We start from the raw sequence: 18,247 nt of genomic DNA, 5'->3' as shown, positions 1-18,247 counted from the left end.
AGAAGGCAGTACAGCTGCTCTTGATTTGCAACAGTTCGTTTAGTGACTGTTCAAAGTTACAACGGCGCTGAAAAGAAGGGACTTGGGACCGTTTTTCACACTTAGGACTATCGCCGCATCCCCGCGGTCACGTGATCGAGGTGCAGGCGCTTGGCAACTGACTTGCATTTATGACGGTTGCAGTGTCCCGGGGTCACGTGATCCCCTTTTGCGACCTTCTGACGAGCAAAGTCAAGGGGGAAGCCGGATTTCATTTTAAACGACTGTGCGGCTAACTTACCACCTGCCGTGGTAACAGCTGTGTCGAGACAAGTTGTAAAATGGGGTAAAACGGACTTCAAAACTGTTTCGCTTAGCCACAGAAAATATGGGCTCAGTTGTGGTCGTACGTCGAGGACTACCTGGAATAGGTGGTTAGCTTCCCATGAAGGACAACAACTGGATACCCATTTTATTTCCGTAAACATTGACTGCATCTGTGCTCTTAATTTTTTCAGGGGTCTTCAAACTCGGCCCTTTTATGACTCATGGACTTCAACTCCCAGAATTCCTCAGCCAGGCATGCCTGGCTGAGGAATTCTGGGAGTTGAAGTCCATGAGTCATAAAAGGGCCGAGTTTGAAGACCCCTGCTCTAGATACTACCTTTGCATTTTATTAATCCGCCCTTTTCAATATTTTCTGATTGAAGCCCTGCTGTAATTTTTCATTCCAGATATTTTAACCTATTGAGTTCCACAACGGTGAATTACTTCTATTTAGGAATAGAATAGAATAGAGAAGAAATAGAAATAGAACAGAATGTAGAATATAGGACAGGATAGGATAGAGCTGGAAGGGACCTTGGAGGTCTTCTAGTCCAGCCCCCCGCTCAAGCAGGAAAACCTATACCATCTCAGACAAGCGATTGTCTAGCCTCTTCTTAAAAATCTCCATGATTTCTGGAGTCAAGCTGTTCCACTGGTTAATTGTCCTCACTGTCAGGAAGTTTCTCCTTAATTCCAGGTTGCTTCTCTCCTTGATTAGTTTCCATCCATTGTTTCTCTTTCTTCCCCCTGGTGCTTTGGAGAATAATTTGATCCCCTCTGCCTTGTGGCAGCCCCTCAAATGCTGGAACACTGCTATCATGTCACCCCCCCCCCCAATTTCTTCTTTTCTTTAGACTAGTGAAGCCCAATTTGCCACTTCAATTATGTCTAGTATTGCTATACAAGCAATCTTCGCCTCACAACCATAAGGTTACTACTCATAGTGATAATATTTGTATGGTCACGTGTATAAACTGCCTTTATAATATGAGTTATTTCATGCATTCATTCGGTTCTAGTTTGGAGGTGCTTTTGTTCTTTGCAATAACTTAACCCAGGGGTGTCCAACTCAATTTCATTGAGGGCCGCATCAGCATTGCGGTTAGCCTTCAGGGGGCCGGGTGGGTGTGGCCAGGGTGGGCGTGGCCTACTGGGTGGGCGTGGCTAGAGTGCGTATGGCCTACTGGATGGGCGTGGCCAGCTCTAGGTCATTCGCATCAAGGGTGCCTATGGGGGCCTGGGCAGGAGTGGGACAGATCTGAGGGTCTCTGGCAGAAGGAAGGTCTCTGGGCCAGGGCCAAGGCAGTGGGGGCCGTTCCCTCACTGTTTCCAGGATGGCTTTGTGGGCCACATGAAACCACTTCGCGGGCCGGATCCGGCCCCCGGGCCTTGTGTTTGACATGTCTGACTTAACCAATAGCTTTGAAACAAACTGGAGGAGAAAACAAAAGATATTGTACGCTTTTATATTGCAAGACTATAAGATTAGAAGCATTTCTTTTTTTTTTCAACGGGTTGAATAACTCATTTATATCTGAACCAGCATTTTACTTCTAGAAATTATGTTTGAGAACTGTTTAGAGATTTGGGCTGCATTTACTAGTTTGTTTGTTTTTTCTCTGCATGAACTGGCATGAATATTATTAATGAAATTGTATAAAGTATGTGTGTGTGTATGTATGTGTGTGTATGTGTATATATATGTATGTGTGTGTGTGTATATATATAAATATGCATGCACATGCATAGACAAATGTACATCTACAGACAGTCCTCGACTTACAACCACAAGGGAGCCCAGAATTTTTGTTGCTAAGCAGGATATTTGTTCAGTGAGTTTTGCCCCATTTTACGACCTTTCTTGCCACAGTTGTTAAGTAAATCACTGCGGTTGGTAAGTTAGTTAAGTGAATCTGGCCTTCCCCATTGACTTTGCTTGTCAGAAGGTCAGAAAAGGAGATCACATGACCCCGGGACACTGCAACCGTCATAAATATGAGTCAGTTGCCAAGCATCTGAATTTTGATCATGTGACCAGGGGGATGCTGCAACGGTTGTATGAAAACGGTCGTTTTTTTCACTACCGTTGTAACTTTGAACAGTTGTTAAACGAATGGTTGTAAGTCAATTCCCTATAGTTTGTTTGAAATGGAAAAAAACAATATTTGTCCTATAAAGACTGAATATATTTTGGTATGTGTTCTGTATTTTGTAGTTGAATATTTATTGGCCAATGTTTTTTATGCATTTTGTTCTTCTTCTTCTCCTCCTCCTCCTCCTCCACCTCCTCCTCCTCCTCCTCCTCGCTTGTTTACAGTTAGCTTTGGGATTAAACGTTGGCAAAGTCCTTTCATCTTGCTTTTTTTTGGATTGCATGTGCTTTTCTAGGCGCATTCTGCATTCGAAAGGGGAATTGAGTGAAGATCGGCATAAACAATATGAAGAATTTGCTATGTCTTATCAGAAGCTATTGGCGAACTCTCAATCTTTAGCCGATCTCCTCGACGAAAATATGCCCGATCTCCCTCAAGACAAACCGGTGCCAGAAGGTATGTAAATAAGGCAGTTTTAAAATTCAGAAAAAAGTCTGTATTGCTTTTCTTTCAAATAGTAAATCCTTGCTTGACTCTTCACGTTTCCCCCGCTGATTTTGTTCCCAGTTTATATCTTTTCGCATTGGAAGTAGGAAGGTTGTGTTTGTGCGTCTCTGTGTGTGTGTGTGTGTCTGTGTGTGTGTAAACAAGTTCATAACTGAAATTCCAAACTTCATTGAAATATTTGATGCTTTTTGTATGTTTCCATTGCAGAACATGGTCCCGGAATTGATATTTTTACCCCTGGCAAACCCGGCGAATACGACCTAGAGGGTGGAATTTGGGAAGACGAAGACGCCAGGAATTTCTACGAGAACCTTATTGATTTAAAAGCATTTGTGCCGGCCATCTTGTTTAAAGACAATGAAAAATGTTCTCAGACCAAAGATTCTGGGAGAGACGACTCTAGAGGTGCAGTATTTGGTTTTATCGAACTGAGATTACGTCATGGAGATGATGGAGGTGGATTTTTATTCTGAGCTGATTAGGGTTAGAATGGCTAGGCTAGCATGTTTTCTAACTTTATTAACTATGACTTTTATTAGTATACCGTAATGAATGATAGAAGGGACGCGGTGGCTCAGTGGGTTAGGACGCTGAGCTTGTCGATCAGAAGGTTGGCAGTTTGGCGGGTCGAATCCCGAGTGCCGTGTAACAGAGTGAGCGCCTGTTACTCGTCCCAGCTTCTGCCAACCTAGCAATTCGAAAGCATGTAAAAAATGCAAGTAGAAAAATAGGGACCACTCCGGTGGGGAGGTAACAGCGTTCCGTGCGCCTTTGGCGTCTAGTCATGCCGGCCACATGACCACGGAGATGTCCTCGGACAAGCGCTGGCTCTTCAGCTTTGAAATGGAGATGGGCACCGGCCCCTAGAGTCGGAAACGACTAGCATGCATGTGCGGGGGAACCTTTACCTTTACCTTTAATGAATGATAGACTACGTTAACAGTGGCTCAGTGTGCAATAAGACATCATAGGTACTTTAATGCTGGCTGGCATTCAACTAAGAAACCATGACTTCTTTGCCGTTCCTTGCCAACTTGTAATAGCTCTTGCAAGTCATGGCACCTGCTTGCAGCCATGGAACTTATTGTAAGAAATGGGTTTTGAAAAACGCTGCAGGAATTCTTTGCAAATTTGGGAATGTTGTTGTTAGTTGCAAAGTCATGTCCGACCCACCGCGACCCCATGGACAACGTTCCTCCAGGCCTTCCTGTTCTAATCTGGGAATATTTTGAGCCAAAGTAAAGAAGGTGAATTTCCTAACCATTTTTTCCCCTCCCCCTTTGTTTTTTTGGCTGTCCAGTTCAATGATATGCAGAAACAAATCAAAGATAAATAAAAATATACAAGATAAATAACACTGTAAGCAAGCCAGATTCCGTAAACCAACATTAGGCTCGTGGCATATACCTAAGTAGAGGTAATTTTGAATGGATTTGAACAAACTACAGTGTAGCTTAATGCTATGAATAGGCGTGATCTTTGCCAATGTTCAATTGTTATGTTAAAACAGTAACAGGTTTTTAATCTTCTGGCAAGAGTAGGAAAAATGCTTCAAACTTCTTTTAAAAAAATGAAAATGTCTAAGCAATTAGAGACCAGATAACTAGTTCTATTATTTCATCTATACCTCACTGCTTTTATGCTTTCATCAGAAAAATAAGAGATGGATATATGTTATTTGAAGGGCAGCGTAATATGTGGATCTAATTCTTTTTGAAATAGAAGTAAAAGAAACGAAGGAAAATAAAGATATATCCAGCACTGAAGATCTAGAACTGGATCTAGAAAATTTGGATATTAACGATGAGACCCTTGATTTAGATTGTGGGGATGAAGCAGAAGATCTCACAAAAAAACTTCTTGACGAACAAGGTAAAAAGGATGTGGAAAAGTTTGCTATTCTTATTAATTTGTAGAAATGGATCTAAACAGTAGGCATATCTTTTTAATAACATGGATAGCCTTGTGGATGTGTTATATATACTTACTACATATATATACTTCTAGGTTGCTTCCAAGGTTAAGTTGCACTTTCTCTCTCTCTCTCTCTCTCTCTCTCTCTCTCTCTCTCTCTCTCTCTGTGTGTGTGTGTGTGTGTGTGTGTGTGTGTGTGTGTGTGTGTGTGTATGTATGTATGTATGTATGTATGTATGTATGTTTGTATGTCAGTAATACAACAACAATACAATTTAACCTTGGAAGCAACCTTCAAGTAAGGAGACATTACCTAACAGTGAGAACAATTAAGAAGTGGAACGGCTTGCCTCCAGAAATTGTAGGTGCTTCATCACTGGAGGTTTTTAAGAAAAGACTGGACTTTGTTGTTAGTTGCAAAGTCATGTCGGACCCATCACGACCCCATGGACAACGTTCCTCCAGGCCTTCCTGTCCTCTACCGTCTTCTGGAGTCCCTTTAAGCTCACGCCTCCTGCTTCAGTGACTCCATCCATCCACCTCATTCTCTGTCATCCCCTTCTTCTCTTGCCCTCAATCTTTCCCAGCATTAAGCTCTTCTCCAGTGAGTCCTTCCTTCTCATTAGGTGGCCAAAGGATTTGAGTTTTAGCTTCAGGATCTGGCCTTCTAAAGAGCAGTCAGGGTTGATCTCCTCTAGGACTGACCGGTTTGATCGCCTTGCAGTCCAAGGGACTCGCAGGAGTCCTCTCCAGCACCATAGTTAAGACGACTACATTTGTCTAAAATGGCATAGGGTCTCCTGCTTGAGCCGAGGGTTGGACTAGAAGACCCCCCCCACCCCCACAAGGTCCCTTCCAGCACAGTTATTCTGTTAACAATTCTACTGTATGTGGGACCAGTAAATATCCTCTTGACAAGAGTTAGATCATGATGAAAAGGTAACATCTCTTCTGCTTTGTGTGGGAGTGGACACCTGTTTGACGATTGTATCATAGAACAGTAAGTCATTTTTCCATTGAAAACATTGGCCAATCATTGTTTCCGACCAATTTCAAGCAATAGGGAAAACAAACCTTGTTTGTTTGCTTTCGCTGAAACAATATCACTTTGTCCTATTGAGATAACTGGTTGCTCACACCCAGTGGATTTAGTATCAGATTCCTGATGTCTGTACGCATCACACATAACACTGGCCCGTTGAAGAAAGTAAATGTGATATTTTAGGCATAGCTAGCTATTTAATAAAATCACTATTGACATTTTTAGCCAAGACAGATATCAGCCCTTGATCAGCCCGTTGGAGGATTAGTCATGGTGGACTAAGTTTCTAACCTTGTTTCAATCACCTTCTTTAAAAGAGGAATATGAAACGCGTGGCCACTTACCTCACAGGATTATTAGGGTGAATGAGATGGCTTGTAAAGCACTTTGTATGGTTAAAGGCACCGTAATGGGACACATGTCTGCTTGTGGGAAAGATGAGTCATTTATATGAACATGAGAAGCGTTATCTGTTTTTGCAATTGTAAGCCAGCCTGAAGTTGAATAAGAAGTGTAAATACTTCCCATGTCCGTGGTGAGATCAATGATTCTAATTTGACAGAACAATTAATCAGTGGAATGACTTGCCTCCAGAAGTTGTGGGTGTTCCAACACTGGAGGCTTTTAAGAACAGACTCGATGGCCATTTGTCCAGAATTGGTATAGGGTTTCCTGCCTGAGGTTGGACTAGAAGATCTTGCAAGGTCCCTTCCAACTCCGCTATTCTGTTAATTTCTTTCTCTCGTGATTCACTTTACGAATATGCTTTTTCTTTTTATCTAGTTTAGAGTGGCATCAAATATAGATATTACAGTGGCACCCAATACACACATTCTTCCTGCCCTCCCCCCCCAGTAGCATTTAAAATAGCCACTGCATACTTCTGTCATAATAAGAGAGCTAACGTGTACCAAAAAGGCAAAACAGGCAATTAAGTACTAAGTTGTTCATAATGAAGGTTTGCTTCCGTGCAATGTGTAAAAATATTTTTCTATTTTTAACACGATTAGGCAAGAAACAGGGAGCAGATAGCACCGGAGCTGAAAATAGTGACGGAAAGCAAGCTGCAAGAAGTGAGTTTTGAGGTGGTACTAAGAAGAAGAAAGTGTTTTGAAGTAGATAAGCTTATAAGGGGCAGGGACTAGAGAGAAATTCCAGGAAGAAAACAATATTATCCGTAACCCGAAAAGTTGCAGTCCATAGGACTTTTCTAGGAACACAAAGATACAAGGTGGATATTCTTTGCACTCGTTTCCTCAGTAGGTGATAGGGGGAAAAAATAATAATAATTTAGCTCGATGAGTTCCAGCTCAGCGGTGAGCTTAAATTTTTAGGTTTTCTGCTTGAACTTTTAAATACGTGTATGGATGTATTTCTCTGAGCTGGCATCGTAACTAAATTAGAACACAGAGTAATAATAGCACATTAGCCAACATGTAGAAAAAGTGTTCTTCAGTTTCTGGAACATTTATTTGTTCCTGAAACTGATTTCTCAGATATCTTCAGAAAGTAATGAAAACAAGTGATGCTAACTGTATTTAACTTGCCGTTTAGTTGCAGTTGTTTTAAATTTTTGAGTTCATCGTTGCGGTCACTTCAACGCAGTGGCGCTCTCTTGAGTTAGGAAAATATTTTCACCACTGTTGAGTCAGTGTAGGCTGCACGACGTCTCTGGAGATTCTCAAACATCCAGATCATGGTGGCCCCCAAAGGTGCTTTTTCAAAAACAGTTAGAACAATTAACCAGTGGAACAACCTGCCTCCAGAGGTGGTGAATGCTCCAACACTGGAGGTTTTTAAGAAGAGACTGGACAGCCATTTGCCTGAAATGGTATAAGGTTTCCTGCCTGAGCAGGGGGTTGGACTAGATGACCTCCAAGGTCCCGTCCAACTTTAATAATAATAATAATAATAATAATAATAATAATAATAATAATAATAATAATAATAATAATAATAATAATAATAATAATAATAATGCCACTGGACTTTGTTTTTCTTCATCCAAGAAGCTTCTTCAGCTCTGATTGAACGGTGGATGGAACGATTTATATTCCTTGCAATCATCTGGTCGTTAGCACTCTCTCTGAGAGTCGTAGAGGCCACTTGGAGGTCTATCTGTGCCCTCAGGGTCATCTGAATAGTGCCAACCTTCTTGGAACACGGTCCTTTCAGCAGTTCCAAGAAGGTACCACACCCATTTGCACTATTCAGGTGTCCCTGAGGGCTCAGCTAACCCCGCAAGTGGCCTCAACAACTCTTAGAAAGAGTACTAACAGCCAGATGACTGCAAGGAATATAAATCCTTCCACCCCCACCCCCACTATTCAGTCAGAACTGAAGAGGCTTCCTGGATGAGAAGTGAAACATCTTCAAGGGGAAAAAAAGTTCAGTTGCCTTTTGAAAAAGCACTTGTATGAATACTTTTGATATGAAAGAGATGACGAAGAGCTGCAGGGTTTCTCTGAAACCTTGAGGAATTTGGGGTGTGTGTGTGTGTGTGTGTGTGACCCTTTCATCAGGGCTAGAATGGGAAATAGGGGATAAAAAGTAAAATTGGGATCCTGTCCTAAAACAATGTCAGCATTAACAGACACACTTTCCTCTACCAGTACGCGCTTCAAATACTGAAGTGCATGCATTGTCTTATTTCATTGGTTGGCAAACGGAAGTGTGACTTGATATTACTAGATCATGTTGCATCAATAGAATCGGCGCAATAGATCAACCTGAAATTATGGAATCAAGTAATGCTTCCTGAAATGAGTATCTAGCCATCTTCCCTTGGTATAAATTTATGCTAGCTAGCTGTGTAGTATATATATCTATATATCTATATCTATATCTATATATATCTATATATATGTTAAATGTTTGTTAAGCATTCAGAATACACTTGCTTAGTCCCAGACATGGGACAAATCTTATTTCCTGTTTCAGCCTAGCCCAAGGCCATCCACAGGCAGTAGCCACAGCAGTGGCAGCTCATATTTGTGTAAATTTTTTGGCTTGCTAACAAAGTCTCCCTTTATTCTTTGTTAGCAAGCCAAAAAATTTACACATCTATATATATCTATATATATCAGTGAGAATCAACTCTGTGGCTAGTGTACTGCGAGTACAAATTGGTATCTAAACAAAGAGTGTGAAACACATTCTCTCTTCATTGGCTATAAAATGCTGCACGGACAGCCTTAAGTAATTGGAATTTATTGATTTGGCATGTGGCATACAACGTCAGGGAGATCTACACATGCTAGACACAACGCAGCCTAAACTGTTAGTTCATTCTGTTCAGCACTTGTGTGTGCTTGGTGCATCGCAGGAGGGTGAGCTAGCTTTAAACCAGTTAGCAGCCAGTTGCGTTGCTGGCTATTCCGGCCTCCTCCGCCGGTCTCCCCTCGCCTTGTGTTGCGTTGCTTCGTGTCCAGCGTCCCCTTCGCCAGATCTAGCAGCATCTTCCACTCGCTGGTTTTTTTTGCTACCCATTTATCTACTCGCAGTGTTGCATGCTTTCAGGAGCAGCGAGCGGCAGGAGCTCACCCCGTCTCACAGAGCCGGACTCGAACCGCTGGAGTGCAGATCATATCTGGCTGGCGGTTCCAGCATCCTTAAGCCGCTGCACCACCGCATCCCCTGCGTGGTTGGGAATACGCCAGCCACATTGCAAATTAAAAGATTTAGCAGGAGAAACGACCTACTACAAAGTCGTCAAAATATATGCAAGGAAAAAAAAAAAAGGAGAAATCCGAGGGTAACATCCAGGGCGAAGAAAGGGAAATAATGACCTTATTTATTGTTTGATGTAGCCCTTTTAAAGTGCAAAGTGCTTTACGGTTGTTAACTTGCAAATCCACTTGCGAATAACCCTGGGGATGACATATACAAGGAATTTGATGAATGTGAGAATATTCTCCTTGTGGAGCATCAACCAAGCAGTGGATGAAGACACTAAACTGGGGATTTAAGAAGGAATCCACAAGTCTTATCGTATAGAGTCCCTAAAATGTTCGTGTTATATCCTTGATTTCTCCTACAAGAGGGAAAAAAAAGAACCCAATCCAGAGTCGGTTTCTCTTCGTCTGTCAGTTCCATTCAAGCTACATTTACACGCGTGTTTTGCCCTACGTCTCTTCTTAGGGGACCATTGCATTAATTTTCCATCCTCTCTTACTAATGTCCTATCGGTTTCTCTGTTTTGTTTTCTCCACTCGCTTTTAAGGCTGTACTAGGTGTTAACTGGTTTTTTTCCCCTGCTGAAAAAGAAAAAAAAAAGATTCACTTGCTTAATGGGGATTATGTCCTTCTTGGAGAACATATTTTTTAAAAAATGTTACATTTTAGTTGTTTGTCTGGTTTTGGCTTATCTCTCTCTCTCTCTCTCTCTCTTTTTTTTTTAATGCTTGATTAGAACAAGAAGATGAAGAAACCAGCACCGGATCACACCTAAAACTTATAGTAGATGCTTTTCTCCAACAGCTCCCAAATTGTGTAAATAGAGACCTAATAGACAAGGTAAAATTGCTATCTAACATTTCCAATTGCTATTTCTGGGCAACAAAATTTTTCTTGATGTAGGTAGTCCTTGACTTACAGCCGGAATTCAGCCCAACATTTCTGTTGCTAAGTGAGACATGGGTTAAATGAATTTTGCCCCATTTTACGACTTTTCTTGCCACAGTTGTTAAGTGAATCACTGTACTTATTAAATTAGCCACACGGTCGTTAAACGAATCTGGCTCTCTCCTCCCCCCCTGGTTGACTTTGCTTGTCAGAAGGTCGCAAAAGCAGATCACGTGACCCCTCCCCCGGGACACTGCGACCGTCATAAATCATAAATGTGAGTCAGTTGCCCTGGGTCTGAATTTTGATCAGGTGACCCTGGGGTGGCTGCGAGGGTCTCAAGTGTGAAAAACGGTCATCAAGTCACTTTTTTTTCAGTGCCATCGTAACTTTGAACGGTCACTAAACGAACTGTTGTAAGTGGAGGACTAGCTGCATTGCATTCCGACCCATTTGATCTCCTCCAAATGCAGGAAACTTGGAGGCTTGTTAAAGCTGGTCTAACAGTGAATTTAAATGGGTTTTAAGATCTACGAATGTGAAATTTGGGTGGAAAAAAGGCATCTAAGATTTGTTTGGATCACTAACAGCTGAAAAAATATATATCATTCTGTCAGCTGCTCTCAGCCAGAAATCCCTTGTTCTTCTCCAACACATAACTGGAATGTGATAGCAATGATCAGAAACTGAAATATATTACTAGTTTTGCTTGGTTCCTTGCTTCAAATTCGAATTTCAAGCCTTCTCTTCCTTCCACAGGCAGCAATGGATTTTTGCATGAATATGAACACCAAGGCTAACAGAAGGAAGTTAGTCCGTGCCCTTTTCATAGTTCCTCGGCAGAGGTAGGCATCAACGCAAACGTTGCATTTAAAGTTGGGTCTGAGATCTGAAGAGACACGTGGGCAGGCATTGGGCCTAGACAGCAAATTTTTCCCCCTCAGCTTTCTTCAGATTTTAAAATCCATTAATATGCAAAAATGGGAGATTTATTTATTTACTTCCTACACCGTCCATCTCACCTACCTGACTCTGGATGGTTTACAACCTCATCCTAAAACCATATAAATACACGATATAAAAGCATATATATTTTTATTTAAAAAAAATAACGTTTTGTTTTGGGATTGTGGTTTGCGACAGACTTGTCTAAAACTTTGTTACAGATAAATTTGAAACAGCCATTGGATTGTTTAGATCCTGGAATATCGAAACTTAGTTGCTGAGTATATTATATTATATATATACATATATATATATATATATATATATATATACATATATACACGTTAATACTACGTAGTATACTAATGTTATACTACGTTAATATTTCTTATTATCCATGGTATTAATATCCATGATCATAAGATAGGGATGGCCACCGATAACTAGGACTTCCTCTCTATAGGAAGTTCTCGACTTACAACAGTTTGTTTAGGGATTGTTTAGACTTACGGCCACACTGCTGCTGCATCCCCGTGGTCACGTGATTCACATTCGGATGCTTGACAACTGACTCATATTTATGACAGTGGCAGTGTCCAGGGGCTCATGTGATCAGCCGTTTGCGACCTTTTTAACAAGCAAAGTTCATGAAGAAGCCAGATTCACTTCACAGCCGTGACACTAGCTTAACAACTGCAGTGATTCATTTAACAAATGTGGCAAGAAAGGTGGGGCAAAACTCACAACCAATTTCTTACTTAGAAACATAAATTTTGGGGTCAGTTGTGGTCGTAAGTTGAGGAATACCTGTATAGCTATTGCTGTCAAGTGTGTCTGCCTGATTTTGCTTGGAATTGGAAGTTAAATCAGATCAAACTTGATTGGCGCTTGGGGGGGACACCACCATAGAATTCCAGCAGCGTAGCATAAATTACAAATTAAGAATCTTCCCAGAAAATGGAATGAGCAAACCATTTCTCTATAGTTTCCAAGCAACGCAAATACGCGGCACTCGGGATTCGACCTGCCAAACTGCCGACCATTTGATCGACCAGCTCAACGTCCTAACCCACTGAGCCACCACGTCCCGTGTGTGTGTGTGTGTGTGTGTGTGTGTACAGGGCTTTTTTTCTCATAGTACGCTCAGAACGGAGTTCCGGCACCTTTTTTGGATGGAACCTTGTAGGGTAGGCAAGGCGGGTTGTATGACATGTGTGAGTTACAAAAAAAGCACTGTGTGTGTGTGTGTGTGTGTGTGTAGTGCTTTTTTAGTGTGTGTGTGTATGTATATATGTATGTGTACATATATATATACACACACACATTCATACATATACATACACACGTACACACACACACACGGGACGTGGTGGCTCAGTGGGTTAGGACGCTCAGATGGTTGGCAGTTTGGCGGGTCGAATCCCGAGTGCCGCGTAACAGAGCGAGCCGCCTGTTACTCGTCCCAGCTTCTGCCAACCTAGCAGTTCGAAAGCACGTAAAAATGCAAGTAGAAAAATAGGGACCACTACGGTGGGAAGGAAACAGTGTTCCGTGCGCCTTTGGCGTCTAGTCATGCCGGCCACATGACCACGGAGACGTCCTCGGACAAGCGCTGGCTATTCGGCTTTGAAACAGAGATGAGCACCAGCCCCTAGAGTTGGAAACGACTAGCACGCATGTCCGGGGAACCTTTACCTTTATACACACACACACACAGACGCACACACACACACACACACACACTTTCCATACAAGCAGTAGATTTTTAAGTATTTTCAAATTCTTGGTGAAATGTTTGGAATAACTCATTGGAAGATCTGGGCAATTTGTAACATAGCTCCTGTCCAAACATTAATCTTTACTTGTTTTTGTAATGGTTTTGATTGCCTTTTCTTATATTGGTCCTTGGGACTTAAGCCATAATAAATTACTCAGAAAAAAGTATGGTTAACTCATTCTCAATACAAGATTAATTCAGGCTTTCATCAAGATGGTAAGATCCTGTGTAATTGGTTACATTTTGACAGGAAAAGCTCATATTTCAGTCAGTTCTTAGCCATGGAAACACACTAGGTGACTCCGAGTCCATTTTGTTTCTCAGCCTTAAATGACTCAAAATGGTTTTTGTGGGGATAAAGTTGGAAGTGTGTTATGTGTATTGCCTTGAACTTTTTGGAAGAAAAGTGAGCTATTCAAATAATGATTATTTAATGAAAGAAGTAAATACAGCCGTGGTGGCGCAGTGGTTAGAATGCAAGATTGCAGGCAAACTGCCCACTGCCAGGAGTTTGATCCTGACCAGTTCAAGTTTGACTCAGCCTTCCATCCTTCCGAGGTTGGTAAAATGAGGACCCAGATTGTTGGGGGCAAGATGCTGACTCTGAACTGGTCAGAGAGTGCTGTAAAGCACTGTGAAGCATTATATAAGTCTAAGTGCTATTGCTCTTGTTCCTTCCTTCCTCCCTCCCTCCCTCCCTCCCTCCCACCTGTGGTGGCGCAGTGGTTAACATGCAGTATTGTAGGCTAATTCTGCCGACTGTCAGCAGTTTGATCCTGATTGGCTCAAGGTTGACTCAGCCTTCCATCCTTCCGAGGTCGATAAAATGAGGACCCAGATTGTTGGGGGCAAGACGCTGACTCTGTAAACCGCTTAGAGAGCAGTGTGAAGCGGTATATAAGTCTAAATGCTATTTTATATTGTTAAATAACACAGTAGGTGCACCTTTTTTTGACTACTTCCCAGTAATATTTATAATTATATAATAAGTTCCCTTATATTCCTGTTATAATTAATACATAATATATGTAATAACAGTTTGGTACTTATATTGGCAATATCTAAAAATTACATTACAAATCAGGAACCCCTAATTGTTATTTGAAATAGTACTTCACTGATGTGTTATCCTTTATTTTTGCAGGCTAGATTTGCTACCTTTTTATGCCCGACTGGTTGGTACATTGCATCCCTGTATGTCCGACGTAGCAGAAGATCTGTGTTCCATGCTGAAGGGGGACTTCAGATTTCATGTATGTTTCCACTGGTTTTCCATAGATTCAAGTTGCCCCCGTTTCAAAATGTCCGGCACAATAACAGGGAAACCCACAGCGCAAGGCCAGTGCTGTAACAGAATTTTATTTTTTTTTAAATTTTTTTTACATTTCATAAATTAGAATGCAAAATACTATGACGTAATCTTAAAAGTTTGACCTCGCACGTATTCGCAAACAGACTTATTTCTAAATCTTTAACGTGAAAGGACTTGTTTGAAAATACTGATTTTTTTCAGAGAATACCAAACTCTTGCCAGCCCCCACAAAGACTGCCGCACATGGCACCCTTCCTTAAATTGCAGACTTTGAATAAACGAGGGGTGAACAGCAATTGAAAAACTTCAAAAGATTTCTTTGGGTTTGTCCTAAGCAGAACTGGCAGCTGGTTTAAATTTTAGAGGCTTGCCTTTTCAGCATGTCCACTGACCTCAACCGTAAAAGGCTCAATGCAGCAGCCGCTTTTTAAATTTGGAATCTTAAGTGCTTTCTTGTATGGTACCCGTAAACGAAAAGCCAAAAATGGAGGAAGGGGAGACCAACTATTGTTTCAAAACCTCATCATCAGTTGACTTGTGAATTCCTTTTCTTTGTGTTGTAAGTCAGAAGGAGAATTGTATAACAAGCCACTTCGATAAATTAAATTCTTTAATTAAAACCAGAGCTGCCGTATATTACGTATTTTAAAAAACATTTATTAATTGCAAACCTATATAGCAATGAAATAGATTATACTTGCTATCAAGGAAATATTGGAAGCAGGAAAAAAATCAGTTTTAATCTCAGGCTTTCACTTAGGTAATGAATTTTGTAAACTTTTGAGTTCCTTTTTCTAAAGACAAAGTGTTAGCTTTCTTTGTGGATGCAGCTATATTCTTCGACTCCAAGGGCTGTTTTATAGACGCCTGGTTTTAAACTGCAGCTCAGTACAATAAATTTTAATTATTGTTTCCGCGTCAATTTTAATGTGTATTCTCTGGAACAACGTGGATTTTAAACGATTTAAACCCCTGTTAAATCACAAGGTGCATTTAAAGGTGAATCTCTCTGAGCAGCTGTTTTTGGATCCTTTAAATATTATTTAGCTGATAGTACCAGGGAACTAACTTTACATAAACCTGAATGGAGAGACAGAAATATTTTGCTACCATAGTGTTGGTCTTTCATTGTGAAAGCAGCTTCCAACTCAAAGCTTGTTCTGCAAACAACTATGCTCCCGTTTAGTGCATTCCAAATTAGCTGACCGAACTTGTGGCTGTTTGCGTGTAACGAAATATACATTGTCACATCTCGAAAATAAACCATGATCTTGTCTTCAGGTGAGAAAGAAGGACCAGATCAACATTGAGACGAAGAACAAAACAGTGAGATTCATTGGAGAGCTAACTAAGTTTAAGATGTTCTCCAAAAGTGATACGCTGCATTGCTTAAAGGTTAGTGTTTATTGATCGGGTCCTGTCCCTTCATCATGACTAACTAGAGGTGATTACGCTTCAAAAATAAGGCTTGCAAAAGAGGATGCGCGTAATTAGAACTGTCTGTAATGATGCTTTATCATTTAAACATTTCTGGTTTTTTTTAAAATATATATTAAGGTTTAGTATTACAGATTGGAATAGATAGAATAATATGCAAATACATTGCAGGACCACATTTTACTTGTGTCCCAAAATAAGCTTTCTTGAGATGTAAGAGAAAGACGGAGTATGAAGTACGCTGACAGCACACGATTGTTTCATCACGCAATACCTTTAAACGGTGATGCAAATTCTTCAACAGATGCTTCTGTCTGACTTCTCCCATCACCATATTGAAATGGCGTGCACTTTGTTAGAGACTTGCGGGAGATTCCTCTTCAGGTCTCCAGATTCCCATTTGAGGACCAGCGTTCTTTTGGTAAGAATTATATTGTATGTAACTTTGTTCTAAGGGTAAACATTCTTGAGGTGTGTTATTTTTTTTCACGGAAGAAGAATATTCTTGACGGAAAGGCATAGGGTCTTGGGATTTATTTAGGGAATTTGCAGTGAGTCAGCCCCACCAATAAGATCTCTTCAGGTACAGGTCTTTCCTTCCTTCCTTCCTTCCTTCCTTCCTTCCTTCCTTCCTTCCTTCCTTCCTTCCTTCCTTCCTTCCTTCCTTCCTTCTCTCTCTCTCTCTCTCTCTCTCTCTCTCTCTCTCTCTTTCTTTCATATGATGGATCATTCTGGTGAATACAGAAACTAATTCTACAGCTAGAGTGAAATATTATAATTGGATAGTTGTTTTGAGGGCACGTGAAATAAGTCATCTTGGAAGTAAAAATGGCAGATGCCTCTTCTTCCTATATTATCAGCCCTCTGGCTGAGTTCATAAGAGTTGCACTTTTATTGACAGTTGGCAGGCAGCAGGTTAAGAAATTAATTGTTGTTCAGTTGCTGCATTGAGTCTGACCCTTCGCGACCCCATGGACCACACCACGCCAGGTACCCCCTGTCTTCCACTGTCTCCCAGAGTTTTCCCAGACCCACCATCATTTTGTCAGTGTTCCTATCTAACCATCTCCTCCTCCTCTGCCGTCCCCTTCTCCTGTTGCCTGCTGTCTTTCCCAACATCAAGGTCTTTTCCAAGGAATCCTCTCTTCTCTTTAGGTGGCCAAAGTCTGAGCTTCAGCTTCAGGATCTGAAAGAATTAATACTTCTTAGTAAATTAGTGAGGGGGTGCAATGGCTCAGTGGTTAAAAGATGCTGAGCTTGTTAGCTGGAAAGCTGACAGCCCGGGTTCGAGACCTGAGTGTCACATAATGGGGGAGAGTTCCTGTGGTGACCCAGGGCACAGCACAGAGGCAATGCAGTCAGCTGGCAATTCAAACCACCCTTTAGTTGCTCCAATTTTTCCCCCAATGCTCCCACGTTTCTGGCAAGCCTCCAAACAAAGGAAGAGACACACACACCTTCCGTGGCCTCTGGCTGCAAGTAGTTTCCCATACAGTCTGATTAGGAGAGGAATTTACTCAAGGCCACGGAGATAACAAGGAACGACACACACATCATAAACCTAACGAGTCTGTGGGAATACAGGCTTGCCTGAGCAGTTTCAGAAGAGAAGCCAAAATACAGTCCGAGATCTTTGAACATCCAAGCAACGTTGTCAGTCAGTCCAACGGTCAGAGTTTCTGGGCTTCCAAGCAGAAGTCACAGAACAAGAGATCAGCCACAACACACATAACTCCAAGGAATCGGCGTTTGTTCCTGACAAATGTCTCTCCCCACAGTGTCTTCTTAAGTCTCAGTCTCCAGGTGGGCCTTGTGGAGAGGGGCGGGGCGCTCTCCTCCCGAGTAGTTGAGCCTGCCTGCGTTTTTCCCTCCTTCCCTCCGCTCTCCATGCTCTAGGCCAGGGGTAGGCAACCTTGGCTCTTTTATGACTCGTGGACTTCAATTCCCAGAATTCCTGAGCCAGCCATGCTGAGGGAAAAGGGAGAGCTTTCCAAGCTGAGCCATGCTGGCTCAGGAATTCTGGGAGTTGAAGTCCACGAGTCATAAAAGAGCCAAGATTGCCTACCCCTGCTCTAGGATCAGGTGGGTGTGGCCCCTTGCTCATAACCTGAACTCTTGTCTCTCCTGTTCATCCTGTCCCAACCCTGAAGGGCCCTGGCCTGCCTCGGCCTGCTCTTCCCCACGTTGGTCCGAAGCCACAGACACTTATCCCTCGACCTCCATAGGGTCCCGTTCCAGCTCCTTTTCCTCCGCAGATTCAGGCTTCCACGGAGGCATGACAGTTCCCGTTCCTTGCCTCTGCTCCTGCCCATTTAGCAATTCGAAAGCAGGAAAATGCAAATAGATTAACA

The 18,247-nt window shown here is 41.8% G+C and overlaps 1 protein-coding gene across 3 annotated transcripts in view; it reads left to right on the top strand.

Annotated features, from left to right (window-relative positions):
* The window catches only part of UPF2 (UPF2 regulator of nonsense mediated mRNA decay), a gene marked incomplete at its 3' end in the record, with an annotated part of 55,280 nt that overhangs the window by 18,912 nt on the left and 18,121 nt on the right, over positions 1-18,247 (top strand). For 2 of the 3 annotated variants that reach the window (XM_081331089.1, XM_081331090.1), the window contains exons 4-11: positions 2,695-2,855; positions 3,114-3,311; positions 4,629-4,778; positions 10,274-10,377; positions 11,185-11,270; positions 14,292-14,400; positions 15,741-15,854; positions 16,201-16,317. In XM_081331089.1, coding sequence (XP_081187215.1) covers positions 2,695-2,855; positions 3,114-3,311; positions 4,629-4,778; positions 10,274-10,377; positions 11,185-11,270; positions 14,292-14,400; positions 15,741-15,854; positions 16,201-16,317 — 1,039 coding nt within the window. Of the gene's footprint in view, positions 1-2,694; positions 2,856-3,113; positions 3,312-4,628; positions 4,779-6,872; positions 6,936-10,273; positions 10,378-11,184; positions 11,271-14,291; positions 14,401-15,740; positions 15,855-16,200; positions 16,318-18,247 lie in introns of all 3 variants that reach the window. The other variant, XM_081331088.1, reaches the window with a different exon arrangement.

Source organism: Vipera berus (assembly GCF_964194415.1).
Source record: "Vipera berus genome assembly, chromosome: 6".
Lineage (NCBI taxonomy): Eukaryota > Metazoa > Chordata > Lepidosauria > Squamata > Viperidae > Vipera > Vipera berus.
The sequence above is the reverse complement of the archived record's forward strand: the minus strand, read 5'-3'. Positions and strand labels throughout refer to the sequence as shown.